The 15,392-nt window shown below is 36.3% G+C and overlaps 1 protein-coding gene across 2 annotated transcripts in view; it reads right to left on the bottom strand.

Moving 5' to 3' along the window:
- Positions 1–15,392, bottom strand: part of LOC128241741 (centrosomal protein of 78 kDa-like) — a 95,735-nt gene continuing 80,343 nt past the window's right edge. For both annotated transcript variants that reach the window (XM_052958804.1, XM_052958805.1), the window contains exons 7-15: positions 13,939–14,113; positions 13,273–13,386; positions 10,176–10,240; positions 8,753–8,866; positions 7,991–8,133; positions 7,243–7,471; positions 5,437–5,514; positions 4,262–4,410; positions 1–3,605 (exon numbers count right to left, since the gene is read on the bottom strand). In XM_052958804.1, coding sequence (XP_052814764.1) covers positions 2,747–3,605; positions 4,262–4,410; positions 5,437–5,514; positions 7,243–7,471; positions 7,991–8,133; positions 8,753–8,866; positions 10,176–10,240; positions 13,273–13,386; positions 13,939–14,113 — 1,926 coding nt within the window. In that variant the 3' untranslated portion in view covers positions 1–2,746. The remainder of the gene's footprint in view (positions 3,606–4,261; positions 4,411–5,436; positions 5,515–7,242; positions 7,472–7,990; positions 8,134–8,752; positions 8,867–10,175; positions 10,241–13,272; positions 13,387–13,938; positions 14,114–15,392) is intronic.

The following is a 15,392-nucleotide window of genomic DNA, read 5'->3' as shown; positions in this document are numbered from 1 at the left end:
TAGTTTCTATCCTTTTTATATAGTACAGCTAAAATCATTAAATAAATACATATACATATAAAAGACACAAAGTTAATAAACAAAGAAACTTATACCTATTATACCAACAAAAAAACTGCTGGTAATAATAATGTATACTATGTAGAGATGCTTGTATGTACAGAGATTCAGGCATCAAAATGAATCAGAAGATGAAAACCACCGTTGTCGGACAGGTGAGCTTATTTTAAAATAACAAGAGCGTTGGAATGTACATGAAACAACCATCCAAATTAGGATTTTTTTGTGTGTAAGTTTGTGTAATTTAAACAACTCAATAACTCTCAAATGACTGTGGTAACATGGCTGGTTATTGAATTTGGCCTTGATAGTCAGCCCATACACATATTATCCAAGTTTGGTAATCATGTGACAAAAGGTCCTTGAGTAACAGCATGTACAACAAAAAGTTTGTAAAATTTAAGCATTTCAAGTGCCATAACTCTTGCCCATCGAACAGTGAAAAGAACATGTGTATGTACTTAGTATTGTTTTCATTTGGTAAAGAAGAACAACATATCCCAAGGATACTTAATTTAAGCAAAAATCTGCATTGTAAACTAAAGGATTGTTTTAAAATAAAACGAAGATAATAAACAAACATGGCAGCAAAATAATAAAACAAATATACATGGAAAAGATAAAATCATCACATTTCTATCTGTCTAAAACAACCTGGTTTGAAAATATCAGATTGAAAACCAAAGTCACAAAAAAATAACTAAACTAGATCTAAGAAGCAACTATAGAAACCAAACTATGTATTTATACAGTCACCATGATTTTGAGCCCACATCTGTCTTAACAAGAAACCCCAATGTTGTTACAAGACTCCAAGTTGTCCTCATGGATAAGCTGTAATTCTAAATTCAGTGATTTTCTCATGTCAGACCCTAGGAGTTGTTTTTGTCCAGATTTCTTTTATTTGTCAATAAAGAAATGTAAAAAACAGTTTGATTTTAAAATAAATTTAGAAACAGATTTATTTTTTATTTTTTTTTGGGGGGGGAGGGGGCCTTACAATGTGTGCCACACACAAAAAGATCCTGGGGTCGTCTCAATTACAGATTTAGTTGCATTCAATTATCTTAAATCTGTACAAACATCACAAATAGCAATACATCATTTATTTTTTTATTTCCTCAACTTTGTGTTCATTTTCAATGTTGGCTAGAGTTCAATTCACACAAATATCTAGCATAATAATAAAACTATGGCATTCAAATAATTTTAATCTATGACTAAAATTGACAAAGATCTTTATTGAAACAGTCCCCCCCCCCACACCCCTGATATTTAGAACCCTTCAAAGCAGTGCGACTAAGCTAGTATACAAACAATAAATTATAGTTTAATGAGTGGTATCACAGGTAGTTAAAACAGCTAGTATGTTAATGTAAAACAAAAGCACCACAAAAAGAGCCAACACTCATCTGTTGTCATTTTACCCCGGTCAATGAAGGGAAATAATTCAACAATTATCAAAGCTGGAGTTATGGTCCTTGCTACACATGGTAGTACTTTCTCTGGCAACAATTACCATGGGTACCTTTAAATACCTTCCAATTGTTTTTGAGTTACGGCCAAGATTAAAACAAGGGGAATAACTCAATAATTATAAAAGCTGGAGTTAACGGTCTTGCTATACATGCATGTATTCCCTCTGGCAGCAATAACAGTGAGTACCAAGTTTTCCTTTAATATCTTCAATTGTTTTGGGGTTACAGCCAAGGTTAAAACAAGGGGAGTAACTAAACAATTATAAAAGCTGGAGTAATGGGCCTTGTTATTCATGTCTGTATTCTATCCAGCAACAGTAACAGTGTGTACCAAGTTTTCCTGTAATATGTTTAATTATATTTTTGAATTACGGCCAAGGTTAAAACAAGGGGAATAACTCAACAATTATCAAGCTGGAGTTGAGGGCCTTGCTATACATTCATGTATTCCCTCTGGCAACAATAACCATGGTTACCAAGTTTCCAATTGAATATCTTGTATTGTTTTTTAGTTACAGCCAAGGTTAAAAAAATTGCAAGACAATGAGGAGGCTTTGACAATATCTTAACTTTTCTTCTCCTACAAACAGACAAGCTAAAGACAAATATTTTAATAATTTGAGCAATTTTTTTAGTCAATAATATTTCCATCGCTAAGTGCAAAAGTTGTCATTAAGAAGTATATCAAAAATTCAAGCTAAGGTGGAATTTCTATCCTAAGTCTTGACAAAAAATATATACCAATGGTACAGACATCAAATCACTTATCTTTTTCTTCAAGTTAAACAACTGTTAAGGAATTGTGGTTATCATTTTAGATAATCGTAAATTATCTGCAGAGACAAAACTTTAAAAGGACATTTCTACATGATAATAAAAAATCATCTCTCATTTTACTATCTAAAAAATAAATTTAAATTGAAATACACAAGCACATGTATCACTTCATCGTTAAAAGCCATTTACAATTTCATGGACAGACAGATCTTTAAAATACTGAATTTATAAAAAAAATCAATCTGTGAGATGTGTTTCATACAAACGGAAACTTGTGGAGATACAAATACATCTTAAAATAAAGAAATTCCTATAAAATCCAAATATCACTAGCACAGATCATTTTATAGCCGATTAAAAATAAAGAAAACAAACTTCTGTGACACTATTAATACTATAAGCAAAGAACTGTTTTTACTTTTTAAGCTGTTCTAAAAATCTTCGTTATCGGAGTCTTGTCTGATTGGAGAAGGGGAGTCTGGGTAAAAGTCTAAATCATCTCCAAGGTGAACAACTTCCCCCCTCTCACTCAAGTAGGACTGCTCAAAACTGTCCATCCCATAGCTGTAATCACTTGGCCTGTTCCCTTTATCAGGGGAGGCACCTCCACTTTCGTCGTCATCATCTCTCCTCCCTGGCGACACCCCAGGTGTCTGGATTTCATCATCAAAGGGAGACAATGTCATGATTATCTCCCCTGATGGACCTTTAATGCTATCCAACAACTCCGATCGATCTTGACTCGAATCAATATCTCCTCCTTGTTTCCTCGTCCCACCCAGTCTCGGAATTCTCGATTTCCCCGATTTTTCAGGAGTTCCAAATTTTCCGATTTTATGATATCCTGACTCATTATCGACATTAGATTCATCTAACTTACTATCATCAGCCGTTTCATTCTGCGTTCTAGTCGTATCACCAGTGATATTCATAGTAACGTCTTGCTCGCCGATATTCCTAAATGCGTGACTCGTTTCTTGCAAAATTCTCTCATAAAGTTCATCTCGCTTCCTTTGTGCCTCTTCATGCTCATTCGTCTCATCGAGATAACTATTTTTCATAGTCGGATCATCTTGGTGAGATTTTAAATATGGTTTCCGACGGGCATTACCATTTAACTGTTTCCCGTCTGAGCCAAATGAGCCGTTAATCTGGCTGTTGCCGGAGATATCTCCCGAGAAGCCATTTTTAGAGAAAGATTTTTGGAACCTGGGCATGTGATCACGAGTTGTGTTGTTGAAGGGGGAATCTTCAGCATCAAGACCAGCCATCGTGATTAACTTTCCAAGTCTGAAAAAGGATAGTTGATTTGAGTAATTTTCAGGTTTTAAACTTCAAAAGACTTATTAAGTGTAATACATCAAGCACTTAACAACCCAATCCTATGCAGCTGTATGTAAGTATAGAGCGCCACTTAGTTTCCAGCAGCTAAAATTTTGCTACCTCGGGGATAATGCTATTTTGATACAGGCTGTTACATTGCCAATCTGCATCAAACATGAGCTGAAAAACCCATGTGGAATTTCTTGGAAAAAGCCTTTTCTTTCCCGCCCTTTTTTCTCCTATTGTTACAGTCGAAACCTGTTGGCTCAATATCCCAAGGAACACTTTGAGCTCCACAATTATTGAGCCAAGCAGGAATGCTTACATCAAGTAAAAACAATTTGGTCCTTTACATCAAGTTCCAGCCAACGAGGAAATAGAGGCAAAAGGTTGCAACTGTTTTTCAATTCAAGGAAATGCTGAAGTAGATAGGGCTTTTATGAGATAATCTTAAACAACGCTATGCCAACAATACTTTCAGAAATTGTTTAAACGATGGTTCCATGGTTTGTGCATGATGACTTCACCACATACTCTCACAAAAATAACACCAAGGCTATGACAATAGTGTCTTTTTCTTTGAAGAAAAGAGACAAGCAACAAACAGCTTTATACATTCTTACCCAGCATCCCTAAGAAGATCAAGAAACTCGTGGAACTGTTTGAAGGAGGCCTCTATACTCTCTAGTACACTGTCATCATCCAGTATGCTGCCCTTGGACCGCTTCATCCGGCTGTTCTCTTCACGCACTTTCTTATTCTCTAGTGTTAACTGAAATTCATAATGAGTGCTTTATTACATGAAAATATTCTGCACATGAAAACAACACATTCTACCAGACAAAGGCATTTTTAAGAAAATGCCTTGTAATAAAACATAGAACTATTTACCCTGAAAGCTGCTACCACATTATGGACTGAGCCTTTCTGCAGACCTATAAACCAGTCATAGCAAACAAGCCTTAATCTACCTGGACGACCATCTGTTCTGTTCTGCCCGTTACTAGAACAATGTTTTAGAATGGACAACTCTTTCCAGCAGCATGGCCTTATCAATTAACCTGTCACAAAATTAAACCAGTTACTTACCTCCACAACCATCTGTTCTGTTCTGCCCGTTACTAGTACAATGTTCTAGTATGGACTATAAGTATCTTCCATGGCCGAGAGTGTAAGATAGGTTCATTCCGACCCGAGCATAGGGTGTTTTGCGGAAATGAGGTTTACCAAGTTTCCGCAAAACACCCTGCGCGAGGGTCGGGATGAACCTATCTTACACGAGCGGCTATGGTAGATGCTTTTTCTCCCACCTCAGTTAAACAAAATTAAGTAAAAATGTATTTTTTGCTGGAACTCTTTTGTGCTTAGTGAAAATAATTGCGTATGGATATGCGATAGCATGTGGTTGTCATGGATATTCGCACAGTGATTCAGAATATGTTAATAGTGAAATCGGTCTTTTTAAATAGTTCTAAAGAGAATGAAGCATTATTTCTTGAATGGTGAGTGAAAACTGTTTTTTGGTGACATTTGAAGCGAGAAATAATTAATTAGCGTTCTAAATATTACCATAAGACAAGATTTCCTTGATGCTACAGTAGTCAACAAGGGAGGTAATTACAATGTGGTAACCATTAAAAGGAGTTCCATATGGGCATTTTATCTTTGCCCATGGGCAAGATAAGAATATTTAGCATGGTTAAATTATTGGATCTACTTATCTGAGGTGGGAGAACAATATTTCCAGCAGCATGGCCTTATCTATTAACCTGTCACATAATATAAACTAATTACTTACCTCCACAACCCTCTGTTCTGCTCGATGTCTGGCTAATCTTTCTTCTTGTATCTGACGTCTCAGCTGGAGCATCTCCACCTGGAACCATATTTGGTTACAGTTAATGTATCACACATTACAAGAATATAGAGGTGAACAGATAGTACAACAGTGCCTTATCATCTACCTTAAACCTTCCAAACTTTTCATAAATGGAATCTTCACATTATCTCATTAAATGAAGCACCAAGAGATTTCATAAATAACCAATACCGGTACTTGTACAATAGAGTACAATTTACCCCAACACAGCATAGACAAATGCCCCTTTCCTACCAGTTTTAGCAGTGGACAGTTTACCCCAACACAGCATAGACAAATGCCCCTTTCCTACCAGTTTTAGCAGTGGACAGTTTACCCCAGCACAGCATAGACAAATGCCCCTTTCCTACCAGTTTTAGCAGTGGACAGTTTACCCCAGCACAGCATAGACAAATGCCCCTTTCCTACCAGTTTTAGCAGTGGACAGTTTACCCCAACACAGCATAGACAAATGCCCCTTTCCTACCAGTTTTAGCAGTGGACAGTTTACCCCAACACAGCATAGACAAATGCCCCTTTCCTACCAGTTTTAGCAGTGGACAGTTTACCCCAACACAGCATAGACAAATGCCCCTTTCCTACCAGTTTTAGCAGTGGACAGTTTACCCCAACACAGCATAGACAAATGCCCTTTTCCTACCAGTTTTAGCAGTGGACAGTTTACCCCAACACAGCATAGACAAATGCCCCTTTCCTACCAATTTTAGCAGTGGACAGTTTACCCCAACACGGCATAGACAAATGCCCCTTTCCTACCAGTTTTAGCAGTGGACAGTTTACCCCAACACAGCATAGACAAATGCCCCTTTTCTACCAGTTTTAGCAGTGGACAGTTTACCCCAACACAGCATAGACAAATGCCCCTTTCCTACCAGGTTTAGCAGTGGACAGTTTACCCCAACACAGCATAGACAAATGCCCCTTTCCTACCAGTTTTAGCAGTGAACAGTCTACCCCAACACAGCATAGACAAATGCCCCTTTCCTACCAGGTTTAGCAGTGGACAGTTTACCCCAACACAGCATAGACAAATGCCCCTTTCCTACCAGGTTTAGCAGTGGACAGTTTACCCCAACACAGCATAGACAAATGCCCCTTTCCTACCAGTTTTAGTAGTGGACAGTTTACCCCAACACAGCATAGACAAATGCCCCTTTCCTACCAGGTTTAGCAGTGGACAGTTTACCCCAACACAGCATAGACAAATGCCCCTTTCCTACCAGTTTTAGCAGTGGACAGTTTACCCCAGCACAGCATAGACAAATGCCCCTTTCCTACCAGTTTTAGCAGTGGACAGTTTACCCCAGCACAGCATAGACAAATGCCCCTTTCCTACCAGTTTTAGCAGTGGACAGTTTACCCCAACACAGCATAGACAAATGCCCCTTTCCTACCAGGTTTAGCAGTGGACAGTTTACCCCAACACAGCATAGACAAATGCCCCTTTCCTACCAGTTTTAGCAGTGGACAGTTTACTATCATGCTACTGAATCATTTCAAATTGCTCCTAGATTGAGTATTCAGATGGTTTTCTAAGTTGATGATACAGTAATGAAAACCTTATAAACATATCTTTGCCCTTTTGCTGCCATTAACAGCATTGGACAGTGTGCTATCATCAAGCTTAATCCTTTAAATTGTTCCTGAATGGAGTCCTCAGTTGTTTAAATTGATTTTAAAATCATTTATTTAAACCTATTGAAACCTACCCACTAGGAAACCTACCTTTGCCCCCTTTCCTCCAGTGACAGCTGTTGACATGGCACTGTCATCCAGTTTAATCCTATCAAAGTGCTCCTGCAATGAGTCCTCCGTTTCCTCAGTCTCTTCTCCATCATCATCGTCATCTATGGTTGTCATGGTCTGGTTTTGATGTATAAAAGAACTGCTTGGGGACTTTTCGGTTCTCTCCATAAGGCTTGTATGGCCTGGTACGTGTTCTGGTGGGTAGCCCCTGAGAAAAGAACATAAACTGCAAGTAAAGATTATGCACAGTTTACCACTAATGCCCTCTAAAGCGGTTATAGTCTGGTTTTGATGAGTGATGAGCTAGGGGATTTCATGGTTCTCTCCTTAATCATCATCATCATCATCATCATCATCATCATCTCATCATCATCATCATCATCATCATCATCATCATCATCATCATCATCATCATCATCCTTATTCCACATTTCATTTTATAAGATTTGTATGGCCCCTGACAGTAGATATTTATAGGTTTAATGTTCTTGTTTTTGAAAATTCTTGATTATGGCAAAAGTCAAACTTTAAGAACTATTATTACTTCACCTCTTTTTCAACTCATATCTCATAGCTGTTATCATCATTGTTCACTTATTGTATTTTATCATCACCACAAAAACAACTCACACAATCACAGCTAATTATGACACCATAATCATAACTACCACCATGATGAATATATATGTTACTTATATTTAAAAGAGTGGTACACAGAATAACAAACCTGTATCTATTTGCCCGCGCTGCAGTTCTCCAGGGAAGTCCAGGGCCCGATTTTACATCCTCTGAGCTGATTGGTCGCATTTTTCTTGACACGCCCACATTTTCTGCTGACTTAGTTCTGCGTCTAGCTGCCCCCGGAGTAATCTATAAAAACGTAAGAGAAAAGTCATTGTAATTACCAAAGCTGATATTGAAGGTTTGAAGAGACTTATTATAGTTTTGTCAGTAAAAATGTTGGGACAAGTGTGAGGTTATGACTAGTTTAAACTCCTAGTAGACTTGTGTCCCAGTGAACTCATGTTCAACTGACAGTTCCAAGGAGGTAATTTGTTCAGTTATTGGTTAAACTATCTTGATGCATGTGTGGTCTGTTGGTATTCCTATTTGTGTATGTGGTGTTTATACATTTGTGTCTCTAATTCACTGTTGTCTGGGTCTTTGCTCTGTGTGTCTAAACAGGTTTTTTTTAGCTCCTGGGCTTGTCCCTGTAGATTTATTGTATTATTGAGTCCATATTTACTAACGTCTCGAGAATGTCAGACTTAAAGAAAACTGAATTCTGGAAATTTTCGAAATAATTTTATTACAAATTTTGACAAAAGATGTGCACCTAGTTGTAAAATAGATTTGAAAATTTTTCTGAATCTCAGACTCAATATGTTCGTGAATACTTTTTATGGCCAACAATGATAGCTATACTTGTATTTTAATGTACAAACTTAAGTGGAGCAAACCAATAACAATTCCATGTATCTGAACATACTCTGATGGTGGTTTTCCTCCCAAAGCTGCTGTTCAGTGTCTTTGTCCGTCGTTTCCTGGCCTGCAAGGATTGCTTCCCTTTGTCGACTGGTTCTTCAGCTTTGATCCACTTATACTGAAAAATAAAGATATATATTAATATTTTCATCATTTAAATACATTAACATACATTGTTCTCAATAATAAACGGCTGGCAGCCAAAATGGGTGATTGAAATTGGTTTTAAGTTGGTTAGAATTTACCATTTTTAAAAAAACGAGAAACGCCGCAATGCAACGAAACCCAGTTTTCAATGATTGACAGAAGAACTTCAGCATGTGTCCGTTTTTCTATTTTTAATAACAGTGACCTTGACCATAGGGACCCCAAACACAATCACATGAAAGGTATCCATAATCTCTTCCTTATAAACCAAGTTGGGTAAAGATATGTCAACCCTAACTAAAGTTATTCAGTTTCAACTGTTTTTCTATTTTTAGTAACAGTGACCTTGACCTTGACCCTAGGGACCCCAAATGCATTCCCATGAAAGGTATCCATAATCTCTTCCTATAGATCAAGTTTTGTCAAGATATGTCAACCCTAACTAAGTTATTCAGTTTCAACTGTTTTTTTCTTTTTTTAGTTACAGTGACCTTGACCTTGACCCTAGAGACCCCAAACGCAATCCCATGAAAGGTATCATAAACTCTTCATATAGACCAAGTTTGGTCAAGATATGTCACCCCTTACTGAAATTATTCAGTTTCATAGGTGAGTTTGACGCCGCCCCGCCGCCCTGCCGCTAGAACAACCATGTTCGTCATCCTAATACCAGGTTTCACTTTGTGAAAACCTGGTTAAAATATCAAAACATAGAGAAACTGGTTGGTAACATTTCTTTTTGGGATGGTTTAGCCCAAACTTATTCAGAATCCTGCATATTAAATAAATATCATACAAACTAAAGCATCCAACATTGGTAAATAATTGACAATTAAAGGGCCATAACCCTTTAGAGTGTATATCCATCCTAATGGTAATGACACTCAGTGTTTATATTATGCCAATAAGAATTGCTGCCTACTTTGTAAATAATTGAGAAGAAATTATTAGAGAGTATAAATGAGAGTATGACAACATTGTCAACAATGATGCGGGATATTTAATACCTATAAGCTTTGACTCTTTTACATGTATTATAATTGGTCGTCATTAAAGGGACTAATTCACATTCTATGGGGTTAAATAAACTATAATTGAACGTGAAATGTGAACAAAATACTGTTTCAATGATAAAAGACCATTTATTTATTTATGTAAAGAACCTCAATTTCAACTAAATTAAATAAAAAAAATGTTTACAAAAAAATATGTGAACGAGACCCTTTAAAGCTAATATAGCAGAGAAATATTAAGTAGTTCTCTCAGATTTGAGAACTTACCTCAGTATCTTGCCCGTTACAGTTGATCATCAGCTGTTCCATTATAGCGTGGACCAAGTCTCGATCTGCAACATAGCAAGATATAGTTTTCACAAAAGAATATTGCAAAATTTATCCTTCTAGTCAAAATTATGATACTCACCTTTTCTAAGATTTAACTGTACACACAAAAACCAGAGTCATTCCTGATTGTACCCTATTTTTATCTGTTTGTTATTGTCATACTATATTTGATTAATGTATTCAACATTTAGAAAATAAAAAATTATAATCAACAGCCAACTGTATACAACCTGAGGTTAAGCTTTTGGATTGGTCAATTGGTTATGCAAAATGTTTGTTGATTGGTCAGTATTTATCCAATAATAACTATTAACCAATCAAATTGTTTTAAGAGTCAACTAGCCAAAAGATAACCTGTGAACAAGTTATACAATACAATTTGCTGCAGTATTTTACAACAGAAGCATATTATTTTAAGTTAGCGTTCTCACTGCAAGCATAATTAATGCACTTTTAAACTTCCATGTCTGCTAGAAAAAGATATATAATTATTTTGCTGTCAACATTCAATGAAGGTTCACTGCTTCTACTAATTCCTATTACTTTCAGATTTAAGACAACACAAATATTATGCCAATGTTATATTTATAGATTTTACTTTAATTTTTTCTTAAATTATAAGGCTATAATTGATCTCATATGGTCAGCCATCAATAAATCAATTGACTCATTTTTCATAATTATGTATACACATAACTCAATTTTGAAAACCTATCATCATGTTATACTTTAAACGCTATGGAACAAAACAGTTAATAGTTAAAGACAAACCATTCTGAACCAACAAAGCCTAGCTAACAACAAAAACATAACACATATCGGAAATGATGTGAATGATTATGATAGATTAAAAGTCTTCTTGCCCGTACAAACACAAACACTTTGCATATTTTTATGGCCACATGTTAGTATACAATAATATATCTTTTATACATTAATTTTTCTGATGACCCAGTAATATTATTTTCATACGACTACCGTTCCATCATGGAAATATTTACATCAATTTCAAACTAAAGCTGTCACAGGAGTGACGAATACCCCCAAATGCCGCCTGGACACAGGAATGGCAAACCATTCCTTTGAAAAGAGGCCATCACTCCAAGGTTACTGCACACTGCATCTTCTTTTATCATGCATGTATTGTTTTATTTAAATCTGTTGAGTAATTTAGAAGTTACACTGCTGACAAGAAAAACTAGCTGATGCTCTAGCTGATCTCTTCTGGAATAAGACATCTAGAGCATTCACGAGCTTTTCTTCCAACACGATCATCATCAAATTTTACAAGTACATATTTGGGCTTGAATGCATCCTTATCCACCTGGGAATAAATCCCGGGACTGTTCCTGTAGCCGAATTAACAAGTCCATCTGACAGGTCAATATTTGTAGTAAGCACTACAATGGCAAATATGCCATACTTAAGTTCTGCTGGTATTCCACTGGCATCTGGTTCAAATGAAACATGCTGGATTTGTTTTGTTTGTTCATCTTTCCAAGTGTCAATTACTTTTAAGGTAAATATTTGCTCATTTAGTTTTTGAAGGATCTATCGAACTTGACCTTATCTTCTGATGTTACACCTGTGTACCAAAATTTTTTCAAATCTGTCAAGCCTTTCATGAGTTATCGTCCGGAAACCATTTTTCTATTTTTAGTAACAGTGACCTTGACCCCACCAGCCCCAATATCGAACTTGATCTGTATCTTCTGATGTTACACCTGTGTACTAAAAATTGTTCACATCCATTTAGCCTTTCATGAGTTATCGTCCGGAAACCGTTTTTCTTTTTTTAGTAACAGTGACCTTGACCTTGGCCCCACCAGCCCCAATATCAAACTTGACCTGTATCTTCTGATGTTACACCTGTGTACCAAAAATTGTTCAAATCCGTCTAGCCTTTCATGAGTTATCATCCAGAAACCTTTTTTCTTTTTTTAGTAACAGTGACCTTGACCTTGGCCCCACCAGCCCCAATATCGAACTTGACCTGTATCTTCTGATGTTACACCTGTGTACCAAAAAATGTTCAAATCTGTCAAGCCTTTCATGAGTTTCGTCCGGAAACCGTTTTTCTATTTTTAGTAACAGTGACCTTGACCTTGGTCCTACCAGCCCCAATATCGAACTTGACCTGTATCTTCTAATGTTACACCTGTGTACCAAAAATTTTTCCAATCTGTCTAGCCTTTCATGAGTTATCGTCCGGAAACCATGAAAACCGACAGACCGACCGACAGACAGACCGACCGACCGACAGACCGACCGACAAGCTCACTCCTATATACCCCCTCAAACTTCGTTTGTGGGGGTATAATAAAATATCTTCAGGAGAATTTATGGTTGTATCAATTTTATTTTGTCATTTATAAGAAGAGATGTGGAACAAGTCGTGGGATGTGGAACAAGATCGTGCAATACATAATAATATATACTACTTATATTCTCAAGAATATCTTTTAAATAACTGATTTTCAGTTAAATTAACCATTACGGCAGCATTAAGCGCATTAGAATCAACCAACATGCAACAAGTCTAACTACTATCTCACTTACTGATAACCTCTACAAGAGAAAGATAATGTCATGAACATTTCAACATCGTACAATAATGTCAAGCGTTTGATACCTCTGTTTCCGAATGACCTTAGCATTTCAAGGTTTTGAAGCATTAAAAGATCACAGTTTAATACTACTGTTTCCAAACGAACTTATAGTTTCAATTTTTTGAACCACCAAGTGAATTTCGCAACATCTATGGTCTTGTCAATCCATTTTACATAACCCCACCAAAGAGATTCTCTGGTTTTTATCAAAACCTACAATTTGATACATACAAACTCTACCTTTCGGCAGTTGAAACCTTATATAATTAGAATAAAACACAATTTCTCATATTTTATGTCAAATTCATAATCTTCAAGCTCTCAGCTTGTCTATTCATATTCATGAACTCTGGGACAGCGGTGTATAAGCCCCGCAAATTAGGTCCTGTATTTTATAAGAATGTACAATCAATCAAATGTTTTACCTATGAGAGGGTTTCTTCGAACATCCAGTACAACCAGTGTGGTGTTGTATTTCAGAACATCCAGGAGGGCTTTAGCGCCTGTAGATGAGATGCCGTTTCCTTGCATGTCAAGGGCTGAAATTGAAAAAAAACTTTTGTGTTTTTTTTTTCAGAACATCCAGCAGGGCTTAAGCGCATGTAAACGAGATGCTGTTACCTTGCATGTCTAAGGCTGAAATTGAAGATAATATATATTATAAGTTAAAACAAAATAAGACAACTTTGGTTTTGTTTTTTTCAGAACATCCAGCAGGGCTTAAATATCTGTATTTTCTTGGATGTCAAGGACAACAGAAATCAGAAGTTAAGATCAGCAAAGACAAGTTAAAGATAAGACATGTGTGGCATTGCATGTTTGCATGTAAAAAACATCTAGTAAAGCCTCAGCTCATGTGTATTAACTCTGCCATTTCCTTGTATGCCAAGGCTGGATAGGTAATTTAAAATTTAAATCCAGTAAAAATTTTTTACATCATCTGTAACAACTTCTTATATAGCCATATATAATCTTGAAATAATTACCAGCATAGTACTGGGAAAAGTGACATAAGAAATAAGCTGTGACCATTTTTCTTATAATGAATTTTCACCTGCATACACATTTTTCATTCAAGGGAAAGAACCCACCTTTTAACCAAAGGTCATCTTTTAATGCCTCAGCCAAGAGTGCTGCCCCTTGATCTCCAATCATTGGATTGTTGTTGATCGTGATCCGCCGGATACCAGGCATACGGTCCAGGTCTGGTCGCCGATACCGCAGGCTGTCCCTCCAAGCCTCATTGTGACGCCGTGTGCCTTGATGCTAAAAATAGAAATAAAGAATTGCTTTACTAAATATAGAAAAAGAAATCATTATAATTATGGTCCTTTCCGGCATACAGTCAAAGTCTTGTCTTTAGAAGCATGAAGGCAATTAATCCCTCAATTCGGCATGATGAAGCCTTGTGCCTTGTTGCTAAAAATGAAAAGGAACATCCTGATACTAGAACTGATACTTGAACTGATACTAGAACTGATACTAGAAATAGAATGATACTAGAACTGATACTAGAAATAGAAAGGGAAATTATTTTCTCACACAGAATTCCTGGTATTCCATCCAATCAAGCCTGGTCTTCTCAATTGTTAAATGATACTAAAGAACAGTAGAAAATAAAACTAGTTTCTCCTGATAATGACATTCTACACAATGGGAACTAGTTTTGAGTGTTTCACGCTCCACATCCTTAAATCTGGTCTGCTGCGGATACTCTACATAGGCTTATTTCCTACAGCCAATAATTTATTTCAACTTGCTTTTCTTTAAATGTCACAATTCATACCAAATAGAAATAGTGTGCTGAGCTTAATTCTGTTATAATTGTATAAGTATTGTCTGTGATAGGCCTGTTTGCTGATTCTGTTATAAGCTGCATTTTGAACCTAAAAAAATATTGTTTAAAAGCTAATCCGATAGTTTGAACAACAATTTTCATACCTAAAATTGTTTGAGAATATTGGGCTGGTACAGTTTTGGGTTCAATTCAAAACAAGTGCATATCAAGCAAAACTCAGGTGCTTTTTTTCTAAACTACCCAGGGGAAATAACTCTACAAATATTTAGCAACGGTAATGTCCTTTGCAATGGTGATTATTATTGTGTATGTATACCATATTTATTTACTTCTAAAACAGTCCATTTTTGCAAAGAAATGGGACTGGATTTGGCATCATTTACAATCCTAGAAAGTAATTACAGGGACCTTTTACCGCAAAAATTGGATTCAAAATTCGCAATCCTTGAAAATAAGTATTTTAAAAAAAAAAAATGGTTCAACTCTTAGCAAGTGAACAAGTACAGCTATGTTTAATTGCGTCTTAATTTCTTATTTCTTCGAACTCGGGATCTAAAAAGGGCCTCATGCCATGTTTGAAATACCCTATAGCTCATTCACAATTTTAGGCACTTTGTTGCTTTTTTCACAATTTTAAGAGCCATCAGGCCCTGTTCACAAATAGGTGGTGAAAAAAAACACTGTTATATTTGAAACTATTTCCCAGTTTAAACACATTAACATTTAAATCTAATAATTTAACAACAC

This window comes from Mya arenaria, chromosome 7 (genome assembly GCF_026914265.1).
Source record: "Mya arenaria isolate MELC-2E11 chromosome 7, ASM2691426v1".
Classification (NCBI taxonomy): domain Eukaryota; kingdom Metazoa; phylum Mollusca; class Bivalvia; order Myida; family Myidae; genus Mya; species Mya arenaria.
The sequence above is the reverse complement of the archived record's forward strand: the minus strand, read 5'-3'. Positions and strand labels throughout refer to the sequence as shown.